General features: G+C 41.0%; 1 protein-coding gene across 3 annotated transcripts in view; it reads left to right on the top strand.

Moving 5' to 3' along the window:
• The window catches only part of atl2 (atlastin GTPase 2), a 139,904-nt gene that overhangs the window by 103,398 nt on the left and 20,158 nt on the right, over window positions 1–16,348 (top strand). For all 3 annotated transcript variants that reach the window (XM_072265681.1, XM_072265682.1, XM_072265684.1), the window contains exons 9-11: window positions 450–577; window positions 685–741; window positions 9,914–9,985. In XM_072265681.1, coding sequence (XP_072121782.1) covers window positions 450–577; window positions 685–741; window positions 9,914–9,985 — 257 coding nt within the window. The remainder of the gene's footprint in view (window positions 1–449; window positions 578–684; window positions 742–9,913; window positions 9,986–16,348) is intronic.

Below are 16,348 nucleotides of genomic sequence, written 5' to 3'. Positions count from 1 at the left end.
GAATAAGTTGGTTGATCATAGGATATTAGAGAAAGTATTGCACCATCATGCAAGTGAAAATTGAATAGGTATAATTATTTTAGCTGTTTGTTTTGTTATTTATTTTATTTTATTGTGTGGGCACGTGGCCAAGTGGTTAAGGCATTGGACTAGCTACCTGAAGGTCATGAGTTTGAGCCCCAGCCGAGGCAACGTGTTGTGTCCTTGAGCAAGGCACTTAATTACACATTGCTCTGCGACGACACTGGTGCCAAGCTGTATGGGTCCTAATGCCCTTCCCTTGGACAACTTTGGTGTCGTGGAGAGGGGAGACTTGCAGCATGGGCAACTGCTGGTCTTCCATAAACCTTGCCCAGGCCTGCGCTCTGGAGAGTGAAGACTTTTCAGGCACAGATCCATGGTCTCGCAAGACTAACAGATGCCTTTATTTATTTATTTTGTTCCAATAGACATTGATGATGATTTTAAAAAGGAACTTCGCAATGTAGTGCCATTTCTGCTGTCCCCTGAGAACTTGGTAGAAAAGGAAATAGGAGGAAGCAAAGTAACTTGTCGGGATCTAGTTGAATACTTTAAGGTATGAGAAATGAACATTTAAATGTTGTACGTTTAGGTTATTTTCTGCAGCATTTATATTTTAGGATATATACATTAAAAATATAATAATTGTTCCCTGTTCTTCAGGCTTACATCAAAATTTACCAAGGAGAGGAGCTGCCTCATCCAAAATCTATGCTACAGGTACTTTTAATTGTATCTTAAATAGATGTGGCTTCTCAGAAATGATACGGTTAAGAATTGCGGGAAAAAAGAAATTGCTCATGAATAATTAAAATACTATTTTTTATCTTTGAGGTAAATGTTCCATTTTTTGTATTCTAGTCTAAAAATGTTACTGAAGATCATGAACTCTTTCTAATGGATTATAAGTAGGTGTTTCTCCTTACATAAGAGATGCATTATCTATTGGTCATTTAGTCATTGAAATAAATACATGTACACTATTGAAAGTCTTCTGTTTCCAAGCTTCTGATGCAGCATGAAATTTCTTGCAATAAACTGATACCAGTCAAAAACTCTTTAGAGTCATAGAGCAATATGCAGAGATACAGAACCTTGGGTCCATCCAGTCCACATTGTTCACCAGCTAGTCCCATTTCCTGTGTTTGACCCATATCCACCTTGGCCCTTTTTATACATTAATCAAATGCATTTCAAATCAGCTGAGTTTCAGCATGCATTATACAGTGATGCAGAATTACCATCCAATGTGGACATTTAATTTCAGATTTTGTTAGAACCTGAGGTGAAAGAAATGCAGGTCAAGGAGATCAGTAAAAGAAATAGAACGAATACTCAGGCTTTGTTCCATTTCAACATTTGATGAAAGTTTCGATCAAAAGATTTTAAATTTGTCAAGCAAGGTGGCAGAAATATCTTGTGATCATCTAAAGGTTGCCAGTGAGACAGAAATTTGTTTCCATATATGCACTACCCTGATGGAATTTCATATGCTTTGTCACAAGTATTTGGCTGGAACTAATCTGGTAATCTAGCTCTTAGTTTAGTTGATATGTTTGCTGTCCTGCTTGTCAGGTTATTCTATACTAATAGTCTTAGATTTTTTCCCCCTAATTTTACTTTGTATAATCCTTTGTTTTTGTCCTGATTCTGCTGGTTTAGCAGCTTTTTTAAAAATTTGCTTTGAATTTGCCCCTTAAGCATGGGTTTCTGATATTTCACCAGAGATGTTGCCCATAATAGAAATTGGGTTTAATATCACAGACATGTCATGAAATTTGTTAACTTGGCAGCAGTACAATGCAATACATGATAATATAGAAAAATAAGTAAATCAATTACAGTAAATATATATTAAATTCAAAAATAGTGCAAAAACAGAAATAAGTGAGGTAGTGTTCATGGGTTCAATGTCCATTTAGGAATCAAGTGGCAGAGGGGAAGAAGCTGTTGCTGAATTGCTGAGTGTGTGCCTTCAAGCTTCAGTTTAACTATTTGGTTTCCAAATACATATTAAAAGTGAGTCCAGCTGAATCCTGTCGCTGCTGGAGAGAGATGATGCCCTCAAATATATTCCAGTATTCTTGTATTTGCAATCCAGGAAGTGAGAACTCCAGAATAGGAGTATTCCATTCAGTAGAACTTTTTTCTCATCACATGCACTACATTCTAGTCCTTGAGATTACTGTACCATATAGCCTACACTATAATAAGGGATTACTTTGTTGTAGTAACACGTCATTGCATGCGCTATTAGGTGCGTATTGATCTGTACGTGTGTGCCGAGTTCGGTTTCTGCCAGTAAAGAACCATGAACCTTAGCTCCAGTCTCCAGCGTTTTTATTAATAGCATTGTTGTGTAACTAGGCCACGTACACAACAAATTGACGACGAGGTTAATGAACCTACATCTTATCGGAATGCGGAGTTTTAGTTGATAACAACACTCGGAGGAAGAGCGCATGTAACGAGCCAAGAAACAGGAGAAGGAGGCGGAGTGAAGCCACGAGGCCAAAAGGAAGCGGGAGCACAGCTGGGGTCGGGAACGTTGGGAGACCAAGAGACACGGTCAGAGCCGCAGCACGTCCGAGACCACAGCTGGTGCTGACCCCTGGGGCTGAGGGAAATAAAAAGGAGCAACACACGCATCTAGACGGAGTGCGCTCGTGGCGCTAGCAAAAAGGACACGTGAGTCAAAAAGAAAACAAGGGGAAAACGGGCTAAATTAACATAACAAAGATGGCGATGCTTGGAACCATTACAGCATTTGATAGTAGCATTGAAGACTGGGCAACTTACATTGAAAGAGTGGAGTTATATTGTGAGGCTAATGGTGTTAATGATGAAAGGAAAGCCAGCGTCTTACTCAGAATTATGGGAGCAAAAACATAAGGCCTGCTATGGAGCTTGTTAACCCTGAAAAGCCAGCTGCCAAAACATTCAAGCAAATAGTAGACACTCTCTAATAGCATTTAAACCCCAAACCACTGATCATTGCTGAAAGATTTAAATTTCACAATCTGAATCAGAGCAAAAATGAAAACATTTCTGAATGTTGTGCTGAATTACGCAAATTATCAGAACATTGTGAATTTGGACCTGGTCTATCAGACACATTGAGGGACAGGTTAGTGTGTGGCATGCACTGTGGAACCACGTAGAAGAAGCTTCTGTGTGAAAGAGACCTTACATTCGAGAAAGCACTAAAAATTGCAATATCAACAGAAGCAGCGGTATGGGGTGCTTCAGAGATGCAACAAAAATCTCTGGAATATGCCACAAATAAAATGTCACTGAACAGGAATGAATGAAAGAAATGTTACCGTTGTGGGAACAGGTCATATGACCCAGATGACTGTTGGGTTAAAGACAAAGAATGCAGAAACTGGCAAAATAGGGCCACATTGGCAGAGTATGCAAAGCTGGTCAGCAGCAGAAAAAGGGCAAAATACAGAAAAACAAGGAACCCCAGAAAGGAAAACACAACAAGGTACACAAAATGAAAGAAGGCAGTTCTGATGAAAACGACTCCAATAAAAGTGAATTGTCTTGTCGGCAACTTCACAGCATGAAAGAGACAGATGATTGAAGAGTAATATGGATCACTCCACAAGTGGTGGGCGTGAGACTGAAAGTGGAGTTGAACACAGGCTCAGCTTTAACAGTGATCTGTGTACACGACTACAAACAACTGTTTTGTCACATACACCCTATCCTCGTTATATGCGGGGGATACGTTCCTCGAAGTCGACGCATAATGTAAATAATTATTTAAATGAAGAAAATAGGGATGCGTTCTGGAGGGCTTCCTAAATATGTTTTTTTTCTGTAACTTATCCACATTTTCATACCAATATGACACAAAAGCAGTACCACAAGGCAACATTCGTATTATATTTCATCAATTTAAGGTAATATTCAACATAATGAATCATAGAAAGTTAACATGCTAGGGTGTACAGTACTCACCAAAAGTGGCAGGTGTGTTCGCTCTGGGAGATGAGTGATTGTTGTGGTGTTGGGCAGCTTTTATGGATGAGGTGGATGGTTGTGTGTTGTCAGGATCATCAAAGACAGCAAGGGGTGAAGGAAGACTCTCAAAACTCTCAGTACTACCGGCAGCAGGAGATGACACCAGTTTGAAGAAAGTGGTGAGGATTGTTTGCTTGGCAGCATTTTGTTTTTCAGCATAAATTTGCTTGTAGGGAAGAAGGCTTGACTGCAGGGAATGACTGAAATGCTGACTCCGTTCTAAACTTGGGTCCATGTCCATCGCCATTTGTGCCAAGTGTTCTGCAGCCTTAAAAATAATTCTGCCAGTTGCTTCAGAGTGAAAGACCTGACCTCTTTCCAGGATTCATTAATGTTGTTGATGGCATGTCTGATGTTGAAGGATCTGTTGGTAAACTCCTGGGATTTTCAAAATCGTCTGTTGCTTGCAGCATCTGAGGGACAGTTCGCCGTATAAAAAAAAGCCTTGAATGTGGATATCACACCTTGGTCGTGTGGTTGAATCAGCGATGTTGTGTTAGGTGGCAGGAAACGCACTGTTATGTTAGAATGAATGCTGTCCAAATGTTTAGGATGGGCTGGCGCATTGTCAAGCAACAAAAGAACTTCAACGGCAAGATTCTGTAGTAGCGTTCAGCCTCAACAGCAAAATGATTAGCAAACCAATCTTCAAAGATTTGACCAGTGACCCATGCTTTCTTGTTAGCTGCCCAGTGGACAGGAAGCATATTCTTACTCAAACCCTTAAGAGCATGGGGATTTAGTGAATGGTAAACTAAGAGGGGCTTCATCTGACAGTCTCCTTCGGCATTGGAACACATAAGCAAAGTCGATCTATCCTTTGCTGCCTTGAAACCTGATGCAATTTTTTCATCCTTACTTATATAAGTGTGTTTCGGCATACGCTTCCAAAAAAGCCTGGTCTCATCTGCATTAAACACCTGCTTTGGTGTGATGCCTAACTCAGCTATCATAGTCCGCAACTGCACAGGGTAGCGTCCCAGAGCTGTGTTACCTTCACCTGATGCCGCCCTGTTTATAATTTCCAACTTTTTTTCCCCAAGTGTTAAAGCGGTTCTCTGCCGCTTGGCTGATGGCTCAGGACTTGACATCTGACGCTTAGAAGGCAAGTTAAATATTTCAAGCACAAAATCACTGCACCGTAGGTAAAAACACAAGTTTAAGAGCACAAGATCGCACATCCACGTGCGAGACTGGTGGGAGTGAGACTGAGGCGTGCGCACGTGACTTGTATTGGCGGGAAGGCAGTGCTGCTCACATAACTGAGTTTTAGACACATATAATGAGAAGTTGGTAGAAATAGGTTCCTCGCATAACTGAATCTGCATTTTCTGAAGACGCATATAACGAGGATAGGGTGTACCTCTGAAACGAACTAAAAAGTGACAGTGACCTACGGAGACAAAACACAGCAGCTGAACCTCTATGTACTGAAAAATGGAGGACCACTGTTGCTGGGACGTGAATGGCTCAGGAAAATCCAGTCGGATTGGCACACCATCAAAGCACTAGATGTGTCAACAAAGGAGGGCAGCTCGGCAGGGAAGATGTCCGCAACTCTCCTCTCACTCGTTGTTGACTATTACAACGACGAGGAGGAACTAGACAGCGTCGACAATGAGGATGAACGCAGTATCCGTGGCTGTGACTCGGATGAAGATACAGTGGATGCAAGTGAGACAGATATTGCCAATAATAAGCAGGTTGATGAAGACTACCTGGAAGTAAAAGAGCAGATGTACCAGGAGAAATTGACATCTCTCAAAAGACAGCTACAGCAGTTACAGGAAGGCACTTTGCAGGAGTATCAGAAAAGGATGAAGAAAGAATACGAAATGCAGAGCTTTTTCTGCAACTGGAGGCGGCAAGTGGAAAGGAATTGTATTAAAGAGAAGAAAGCAGCAGTGAAGGAATTTGAAGATAAGATTGAGTTAGAAGAAAAGATTGAGAATGAGAGGCTAACAATGGAATTCACAGGAGATTCTATTGAGGTAAGGTTAATAACGACTAGGAAACTAAGGAGGAGACCTAATGACCCTGCTCCAATTACAGACAAAAGACAAAAACCTGCATCTGCGCAGTTAAATTACTTAACAAATGAACAGATAATGGAAGATCGGCGAACTCTCAATAAGTTTAAATCTCCATAAAGATCAGCATCTCCATCTTCTCCTGAGCATCTTCCCAGCACTCCTGCTAAATCATCAGCACAAAGATATGAAACACGAATAGAAGATGGAAAGTCATATTACGATAAGAGATGGTATTATAAAGGTCAGACTATCTATTTGGAATCCAAGGCGAATATGAAGATTGGCTGTGTAATTAGCTCATTTGGAACAAATGAGATATGGGTAAGGACGACAAGTGACAGCACAAAGATGTGTATATATCCAGGGCAGTTGCACCAAGGAGTCTTCATTATACGGAGGCGATCTGCTGCCTAGAACTCTTAGCAAGTTGGAGGCACACATCATCTTAAATCCCTATGCTCAGAGGTCAACTTTTCATGACTTTTATATGGGAAATCTGTATTAAAACAAACTTTTATTGACAGACTGAAGAATACACTATTTGAAGACACTTTCCAATGCCATCTTAGTTTTGATGATTGTACATATTTTTAAGAATAACATTCACCTTTTCATGGATTTCACTTTGCTTTCGTCGTCTTTGCACGATGGAGGTGACTACTCGTTATGGCTGGAACCTGCTAATTTGTGGATTGTTTAATTTATTCCAGACAATAGAGTGAAGACCTATTTGCTTCAGTGCCAGACAATCTAGAGAAGACCCCCCTCCCCCCGCCCCCGAGACTTGAGTTATAAATGGGTCTTCAACCAAAAGTAAAAAAAAAGCTTGTCGACAGAAGCACCCTCTCCAGTAACCTTTAAACTATGAAGCTGCTGTCACCTCAAAAACCGTTCAAACCACCCATGACTACATTTAAATTCCACTTTCGCAAAAATGTCTTTCATCTATATTGGAAAAATTTTTACATGTCCCCAGACCTGAAGAATAACCTACCAAATCATACCAAATAACACATAAAAATACACAGCCTATATAAAGCAGAAATAATGTATGTACAGTGTAGTTTCACTTACCGGAATTGGGAAGACAGCGAGCACACTGATGATGGTGTGTTAGGCTGAGATTGCAGTGGTGGGAGGTACAGGAGACTGGTCACTAACATCTTATTTGTCTTCCTGCCTCGATGTTGAAGGCCGAGGTTCATCATCTGCTGTGGCTGATGTGGAAGGCTTGAAAAGCGACAGTATGCTTGACTGCTTAGCCTCACGCATTTTTCTATCATACAGTTCTTTGTAGGCACTCAAACCATCCTGCAAATATGCCCTAAACCTTTTTGCCGTTTCAAAATTAAAGTCATACTTTTCTGCAATCATTGCAGAGTTGTCAATTGCAGCGAAAATCTCACGCAAGTGCTTCACACTCAGTTCCTGGACTACTTCACTTTCAGGCCGTTTGCTACTGTGTTCGGTTTCGATTCGTATCCTTTCCTCTTGAAATTGCATCAGCTCTTCATCTGTCAGTTCTTGGTCATGGGATGCCAAAACCTCTTCAACATCATCTTCGTCAACTTCCATAAACCCAGCCTCCTTAGCCAAAGTTACTATTGATGTATTTATTGTTGTTGGTTCGAAGCCTTTAAAATCGTTCACTGCTTCGGGACAGATTCCTCCAAACGCCATTTCTCATCAAGACTGTTAGCCTATCGAGCGCATCGCCAAGGTTGGCAATTGCCAATTTTAAATTGTATTCTTTCCAGATCTCTCGCAAAGTCGCTTCGGAGTTGCCCTCTCTGTCAATGGTACTTACAATAAAACACATCACATTTTGCATATAGTAAGCCTTAATTGTGGCTATTAGACCTTGGTCGCACGGCTGCAGCAACGATGTCGTATTCGGCGGTAAGAACACAACACGAATGTTACCGTCATTCTCGGTAATGTCAGGTGGATGAGCAGCACAATTATTGATAATCACAAGACACCTATTATTGAGGTTATTTTCTCTACAGTATTTTTCAACAAAAGGACTAATGTATTCACTTACGTACTCAGAAAAAAATCCCTTGGGTATTCCAACCGCTTGGATGTGAACTGAACACAACAGGAAATGTATTCTTGTCAATGCCTTTAAGTGCCCTCGGATTTTCTGAATGGTACACTAGTAGAGGCTTAAGGACAGCATCACCAGTGGCATTAATAATAGGCGTTAGGGTAAACCTGTTCTTCAATGCCTTGTGTCCCTTAGCTTGTTTTTCTTCTATCAAAATAAATGTCTTGGCAATTTTTTTCCAATAAATTACAGTTTCATCACAGTTAAACACCTTGTATGAATAACCACCTTCTGTATTTATTTTCTTCAGTTCTGCTGGGAACTTTAGCTTCAGTATCAGCCGAAGCACTCTCTCCAGTAAACGTTAAACTATGAAGCTGCCCTCGCCTCAGAAACCGATCAAACCACCTATAAATTCCACTTTCGCAACATTGTCCAGTACTTTCTGTATCAGCTTATTAAAAAGACTGACTGATTTCTCCTTAAGTATAAGTTAACAAAACACCATGCTTTGTACACCCATCAATCCACTCAAGCAATGGACTTTCCATTTTATCCATTATTGGATGCTGACTAAAAGAGACCACTTTGCTACGATCAGAACCAATAGTAACATCGGCAGCTTTCAAGATTCTTTCTCTCTGCGTATAAATAGTGCGAATGATGGACGCAGACAAGTTCAACGTGCGGACAATGTCCTTAATTCGTTGACCACGATCAAAACGCTTAATTACATCCAGTTTTACACTAAGCATAACACTCTTATGAGCTCTTAGGTTTTTCCAATACCTTAGAACTCATCTTGCTAACGGATGCACAAAATAAATCAAGATAAAGCACAGATGCTCACAGACGTGTTTAAGCAGTTCTAGGGGAGGAGCTTGGCTGCTTGGAGCGCGCGCTGCCTTTTTTCGTAAAAGCGAAAATAGGTAACTAATGTAGGTCTTTCGTAACAGCAAACTGTCATAAAGCAAGCGTTCTGAAAACGGGGGCCACCTGAATTATGTTACTTATAATTTGATATTAAGTTGCTAAGTAAACAAATGGTAGATGTTTGTATGTTAAGGGTAAACATATTTGTTTAGCATAATGCCCCAGTAAAAAAAAGTTGATACACTATTAAAATAAAAGGGGAGGAGTGTACCGTATAGCCTACATTATAATAAGGGACTACTTTATGTTGTAGTAACACGTCGTTGCATGCGCTATTAGGCGCATATTGATCTGTACATGTGTGCCGAGTTCAGTTTCTGCCAGTAAAGAACCATGACCCTTGGGTTCTGTCTCCAGTGTTTTTATTAATAGCGTTGTTGTGTAACCAGGCCACATACACAACAACTAGCGTGCCAGTTTCATTAGAACCATGAGGGTATTTGAAAGCTGGAAAAATCAGTAAATCAAAATCTTGGAGAAAGGTCTGAATTTAGTTTAATAAAAATGTTATTCCCCTCAATAATAAACACGAGATTCTGCAGATGCTGGAAATTCAGACTAGCGCACACAAAGTGCTGGAGGAACACAGCAGGTCAAGCAGCTTCTATGGAGAGGAACAAGCAGTCGCCTTCTCAGCCTGAAACTATTTATTCCACCCCATAGATGCTGCCTAATCTGCTGAGTTCCTCCAGCATTGTGTGTATGTTATTCTTCTCAATGTTGATTTTATGAAAATACCGGAAGTTCATTCACAGTGCCATTTAGATTTGTATAACCTCTCAAGAGAGGTTTCAGACAGATATTTACCAAAAGAAAAATCATTGAACCAGTCATTCTTTTACAGGCAACAGCTGAAGCCAATAATCTAGCTGCTGTTGCAGGAGCAAAAGATATCTACAACAAAGCGATGGAGATGGTATGTAATTACAGGCTCTCTGCAAAACTTAGCTTTGCTTTGGATTCCTCTACAATGCATTGTATATAATTTAATGGTATTGAGTATATACTTGCCTTATTTTCCCTAGTGGTAGTGTTCTTTCTAATTAAGTCACAAATTGCTAATTTCCACACTGACTAGCTTGTTTGAATTTTATTGCCTAACAATAATTTTGTGTAGTCTACAATGCATTCTAGTTTGTATAGTAATGTTAGTTTTTTCCAATGTTTAAGTATTATAAATTGCACCCACCTAGTTATGCCTTTGTAGTATACTATCTGCTACCAAATCCAAGTGGTTACCAAGTTTTGGTATCTGCTAAAGGCAACTTCCTAATAAATGAGAATAAAACTGTAAATTGTTTCCTTTCCCCTTAGCAAATTTTTAATTTTGTATTGATTTTTAATTTGAGTTATAGCCAAGCCCTTGATTAGTACTCCGTCTGATCTTTATTCCAGTGGATTGGATCTAATTTTTATTTACTTACTACACAGTAATGGTGCACCTTAATGCTGTCATTAAAAAAAAAATCTATAAGAAGTGAGCTTTGATATCTCAGACTTGACAGTCTTTTGATTTAATTTACTCTTTTGATTACCCACACTTTGTGATTTAATTGTGCAAAAGCAAAATGGTAGCTGTTCAGTCCATTATGCCCTGTTATCTCTAATTATGCTTTGTTTTATTTCTGTTGCTCATGGTCATAAATATTTAATGTTTGAGCATATATCCAGTCCCCTTCAGAAGGTATTATTTAATCTGCTTCCACCAACCTTCTGCGTGAATTTCAGGACTAGGTGATAGTAGACAATAGACAATAGGTGCAGGAGTAGGCCATTTGGCCCTTCGAGCCAGCACCGCCATTCACTGTGATCATGGCTGATCATCCACAATCAGTACCCTGTTCCTGCCTTCTCCCCATATCCCTTGACTCCGCTATCTTTGAGAGCTGTATCTAACTCTTTCTTGAAAGAATCCAGAGAATTGGCCTCCACTGCCTTCTGAGGCAGAGCATTCCACAGATCCACAACCCTCTGTGTGGAAGCAGTTTTTCCTCAGCTCCGTTTTAAATGGTCTACCCCTTATTCTTTAACTGTGACCTCTGGTTCTGGACCTCCCCAACATCGGGAACATGTTTCCTGCCTCTAGCGTGTCCAATCCCTTAATAATATGTTTCAATCAGATCCCCTCCCATCCTTCTAAATTCCAGTGTATACAAGCCCAGTCGCTCCAATCTTTCAACATATGATATTCCCGCCATCCCTGGAATTAACCCAGTGAACCTGTGCTGCACTCCCTCCATAGCAAGAATGTCCTTCCTCAAATTTGGAGACCAAAACTGCACACAGTACTCCAGGTGGGGTTTCATCAGAGCCTTGTACAACTGCAGAAGGACCTCTTTGCTTCTATACTCAACTCCCCTTGCTATGAAGGCCAACATACCATTAGCTTTCTTCACTGCTTGCTGTGCCTGTATGCTTACTTTCAATGACTGATGAACAAGGACACCTAGATCTCGTTGCACTTCCCCTTTTTCTAACTTGACACCATTCAGATAGTAATCTGCCTTCCTGTTCTTGCCACCAAAGTGGATAACCTCACGTGTATCCACATTAAACTGCATCTGCCCACTCACCCAACCCGTCCAAGTCACCCGGCATTCTCATAACATCATCCTCATATTTCACACTGTCGCCCAGCTTTGTCATCTGCAAATTTGCTAATGTTACTTTTAATCCCTTCATCTAAATCATTAATGTCTATTGTAAATAGCTGCGGTCCCAGTACCAAGCCTTGCGGTACCCCATTAGTCACTGCTTTCCATTCTGAAAAGGACCCATTAATCCCTACTCTTTGTTTCCTGTCTGCCAACCAATTTTCTATCCATGTCAGTACCTTATCCCCAATACCATGTGCTCTTAATTTTGCCCACTAACCTCTTATGTGGGACCTTATCAAAGGCTTTCTGAAAGTCCAGGTACACTATATCCACTGGCTTTCCCATGTCCATTTTCATAGTCATACTTTATTGATCCCGGGAGAAATTGGTGTTCATTACAGTTGCATAGTTTCATAGTTATCCTCAAAAAATTCCAGAAGATTAGTCAAGCATGATTTCCCTTTCGTAAATCCATGCTGACTCGGACCTATCCTGCTACTGCTATCCAAGTATGCTGCTATTTCTTCTTTTATAATTGACTCCAGCATCTTTCCCACCACTGATGTCAGGCTAACTGGTTTATAATTCCCTGTTTTCTCTCTCCCTCCTTTCTTAAAAAGTGGGATAACATTAGCTACCCTCCAATCCACAGGAACTGATCTTGAATCTATAGAACATTGGAAAATTAGTACCAATGTGTCCACGATTTCTAGAGCCACCTTAAGTACCCTGTGATACAGACCATCAGTCTCTGGGGATTTATCAGCCTTCAGTCCCATCAGTTTACTCAACACCATTTTCTGCCTAATGCGAATTTCCTTCAGTTCCTCCATTACCCTAGGTCCTCTGGCCACTATTACATCTGGGAGATTGTTTGTCTTCCCTAGTGAAGACAGATCCAAAGTACCTGTTCAGCTCGTCTGCCATTTCCTTGTTCCCCATAATAATTTCACTTGTTTCTGTCTTCAAGGGCCCAACTTTGGTCTTAACTAATTTTTTCCTCTTCACATACCTAGAGAAGCTTTTACTATCCTCCTTTATATTCTTGGCTAGCTTACCTTTGTACCTCATCTTTTCCTTTTTAGTTATCTTCTTTTGCTCCTTAAAAGTTTCCCAATCCTCTGGCTTCCCGCTCATCCTTGCTATGTTATACTTCCTCTCTTTTATTTTTATACTGTCCTTGACTTCCCTTGTCATCCACAGTCGCCCCTTATTCCTCTTAGGATCTTTCTTCCTCTTTGAAATGAACTGATCCTGCACCTTCTGTATTATTCCCAGAAATACCTGTCATTGTTGTTCCACTGTCATCCCTGCTAGGGTATCTTTCCAGTCAACTTTGGCCAGCTCCTCCCTCATGGGTCCATAGTCTTTGTTCAACTGTAATACTGACACTTCCGATTTTCCCTTCTCCCTCAAGTTGTAGATTAAAACTTGTCATATTATGGTCACTACCTCTTAATGGCTCCTTTACCTCGAGTTCCCTTATCAAATCTGGCTCATTACACAACACTAAATCCAGGATGCCTTCTCCCTGGTAGGCTGTAGTACAAGCTGCTCTAAGAATCCATCTCTGAGGCATTCCACAAACTCCCTTTCTTGGGGTCTAGTACCAAGCTGATGTTCCCAGTCTACCTGCATGTTGAAATCCCCCGTAACAACCATATTATTACCTTTGCGACATGCCAATTTTAACTCTTGATTCAACTTGCACCCTATATCCAGGCTACTGTTTGGGGGCCTGTAGATAACTCCCATTAGTGTCTTTTTGCCCTTACAGTTTCTCAGTTCTATCCATACTGACTCTACATCTCCTGATTCTGTGTCCCCCCTCGCAAGTGACTGAATTTCATTCCTCACCAACAGAGCCACCCCACCCCCTCTGCCAACCTGACTGTCCTTTCGATAGGATGTATATCCCTGAATGTTCATTTCCCAGCCCTGGTCCTCTTGCAGCCATGTCTGTTATTCCCACAACATCATACTTGCCAATTTCCAACTGAGCCTCAAGCTCATCCACTTTATTTCTTATACTCCTTGCATTCATATATAATACTTCTAATCCATTTAAAGTAATACCTTTATTCCCCTCACCTCTCACATCGATTCCTATTGCACTCTCCGATCCCTTCCTGAGCTTTCTGCCCCATTGATTCTGTTGTCTTTCTTAACTTGTTCTCTCTTTCCCTTTAACTCCATCCTTATATTTCCAGTTCGTCCCCCCCCCCCCCACCCCAGAACATAATTTAAACACACTTGTGTAGCAGTGGCAAACCTGCCTGCCAGAATGCTGGTCCCCTGTTTGTTAAGATGCAACCCGTCCCTTTTGTACAATTCATCCTTACCCCAAAACAGATCCCAGTGGTCCAAAAGTCTAAATCCCTGCCTCCCGCGCCAGCTCCTCAGCCACACATTCAGATCCTCTATTGTTCCCGCCCTCACCAGCACAAGGAACTGGAAGCAAACCGGAGATAACCATCCTGGAAGTCTTGCTTTTTGGCCTTCTTCCGAGTTCTCTGAAGTCACGCTCCAGAATTTCTTTCCTCTTCCTCTGGACGTCATTTGTGCCGACATGTACCACCACTTCTGGCTGTTCACCTTCACCCTTGAGGATGCCCTGCAATCGGTCTGTGACATCCTGGATCCTGGCACCAGGGAGGCAACACACCATCCTTAAATCACGCCTGTTGCCACATAAACCCCTTTCTGTTCCTCTCACTAAAGAATCCCTTACTTCCACGGTTCTGCCTGACTTCTGTCTTCTTGGCTTTGTTTCAGCGCCAATTTTTGACTCGCATACCTGTCCGCCTCTCAGACTGGTAATGTCTTCTGTCCCAACAGCTTCCAAGAGGGTGAACCTGTTTTCAAGAGGTACATCCCCCGGGGTCTCCTGTACTCCAAGCATCCATCCCTTCCTCATCGTTGCCCCCCCCCCCCCCGCCCCCCGATATCTTCAGTGTAACGACCCTGCTGTAGGTCCCTGTGATGCTTCTAAGCAAAATATTCCAAGGCAAATGGAAAATTGCCCAGGCACGTCTGGCTATATCTACTGATTAATTTACACCACACAATGTCAAAGATCAGGAAGCTAAAGGAAGGCACCATTGACTTTGCTACCATGGAGTATTTAATTTGTCAATAAACTTTTCATTGCTGCTCATATAGCCCACTTGGCTCCAACCCCCTGTTACAGCCTGATTCGATTACGGGCACAAAATGCTAAATTTTAGAAGCACCCCATACCCATGTACAGTAAGACGATGAACCTTCGGATATGGACCAGTAAATTTAAAAATTCATGCCATACAATGACAAAGTAATGATTATCTCAAAAATCTGATTGCTTACTATTTGTATTTGGCATCTTGCACCCCAAGGTCGCTACTGATGGAACCTTGACCATACCAATATAGATTTTCTACAAGAGCAGGAATGTTCCATGGCAAGGTACTCATCAGACTCTTATTTGCTGCTTAAGACAAATCATGGGTGTGTTAAATGCTTTCCACTTAGTCTTGAGTGCAATCCCTAATACTCAAGCAGCCTGACACAATCCAGGAAAAACCAGCTGCTCAACTGACACAGTCCATTGTCCTGATCATTCACTCCCTCAATTACTGATACACAATGGCTAGGTAATAGTGGGTTTTAATTTAAGAAAGTTTGATCTCAAAATGGAGATCTGTTGAAAATAGGGGCTCATCTACATCTCTAGATATCATGAATAAGTAGTGAAAAATCAACATGAGCTGACTGAATTGTGGAACAGACTGGATAAACTGTGCGACATATTGATAACCTTGGTACAAATGCAAAGTACTGCAGGTGCTTAGAATCTGAAATGGTGGTCCTGGAGTTGTAAGGAGTTCAGACAGCACCGGTGGAGAGAAACAATTAATGCTTCAGGATGCTAGCTCCATGAGCCTGAAACGTTAACATTTTTTCCCCCCCTCATATGCCAGCATTTTCTGTTTGCTTGATGCCTGTTGAAACGGTTATGAATTTGAATGACTGTCATGCTTTGAATCTACAGACATCTCCTGATTCTTGATTTGTAATTTTCTGGAGAAAAGAACTAATGAATATTGTGGAGATAAGGAAAATCATGTTGATTATAAGTGAGTTTTGAGAAAGCATCTAGAGGAATATGAAATGTTCAGAATTTATATTTTTTTTTCCTTTTGGGTCTGCCCATTAAAAGCTTTATGCATTTCTTTAGTCTGCTGTTTTAAACAAAAGATTCTGCAAGTGCTCGACATCCAGAGCAACACATACAAAATGCTGGAGGAACTCAGCAGCTCTGGCATCATTTATGGAGGGGAATAAGCATGTGACGTTTTGGGCCAAGATCCTTCATCGGGATATTGAAATGCAACTTTTAAAATATTTGGAAATTTATTTAAGAAAATTTAGTACTGAAGTACTTTCTATTGAAATGATCGAACTGCAAATGATCAGAGCATGCTCAGTTCATGGTTTTAGTATATACCACACATTAATATATAGTGAATAATCTTTCAGCAGGTGTTGCACCTGGTCATTTGATACATTCCCCATCTTCACGCGAAGTAATGATGCAGCTGTATAAAATTCTGGTTAGGCCACACTTGGAGTACTGTGTCCGGTTCTGGTCGCCTCACTATAGGAAGGATGTGGAAGCATTGGAAAGGGTACAGAGGAGATTT

This window comes from Mobula birostris, chromosome 8 (assembly GCF_030028105.1).
Source record: "Mobula birostris isolate sMobBir1 chromosome 8, sMobBir1.hap1, whole genome shotgun sequence".
Taxonomy (NCBI): domain Eukaryota; kingdom Metazoa; phylum Chordata; class Chondrichthyes; order Myliobatiformes; family Myliobatidae; genus Mobula; species Mobula birostris.
This window is presented reverse-complemented; position numbering and strand designations above follow the sequence as displayed.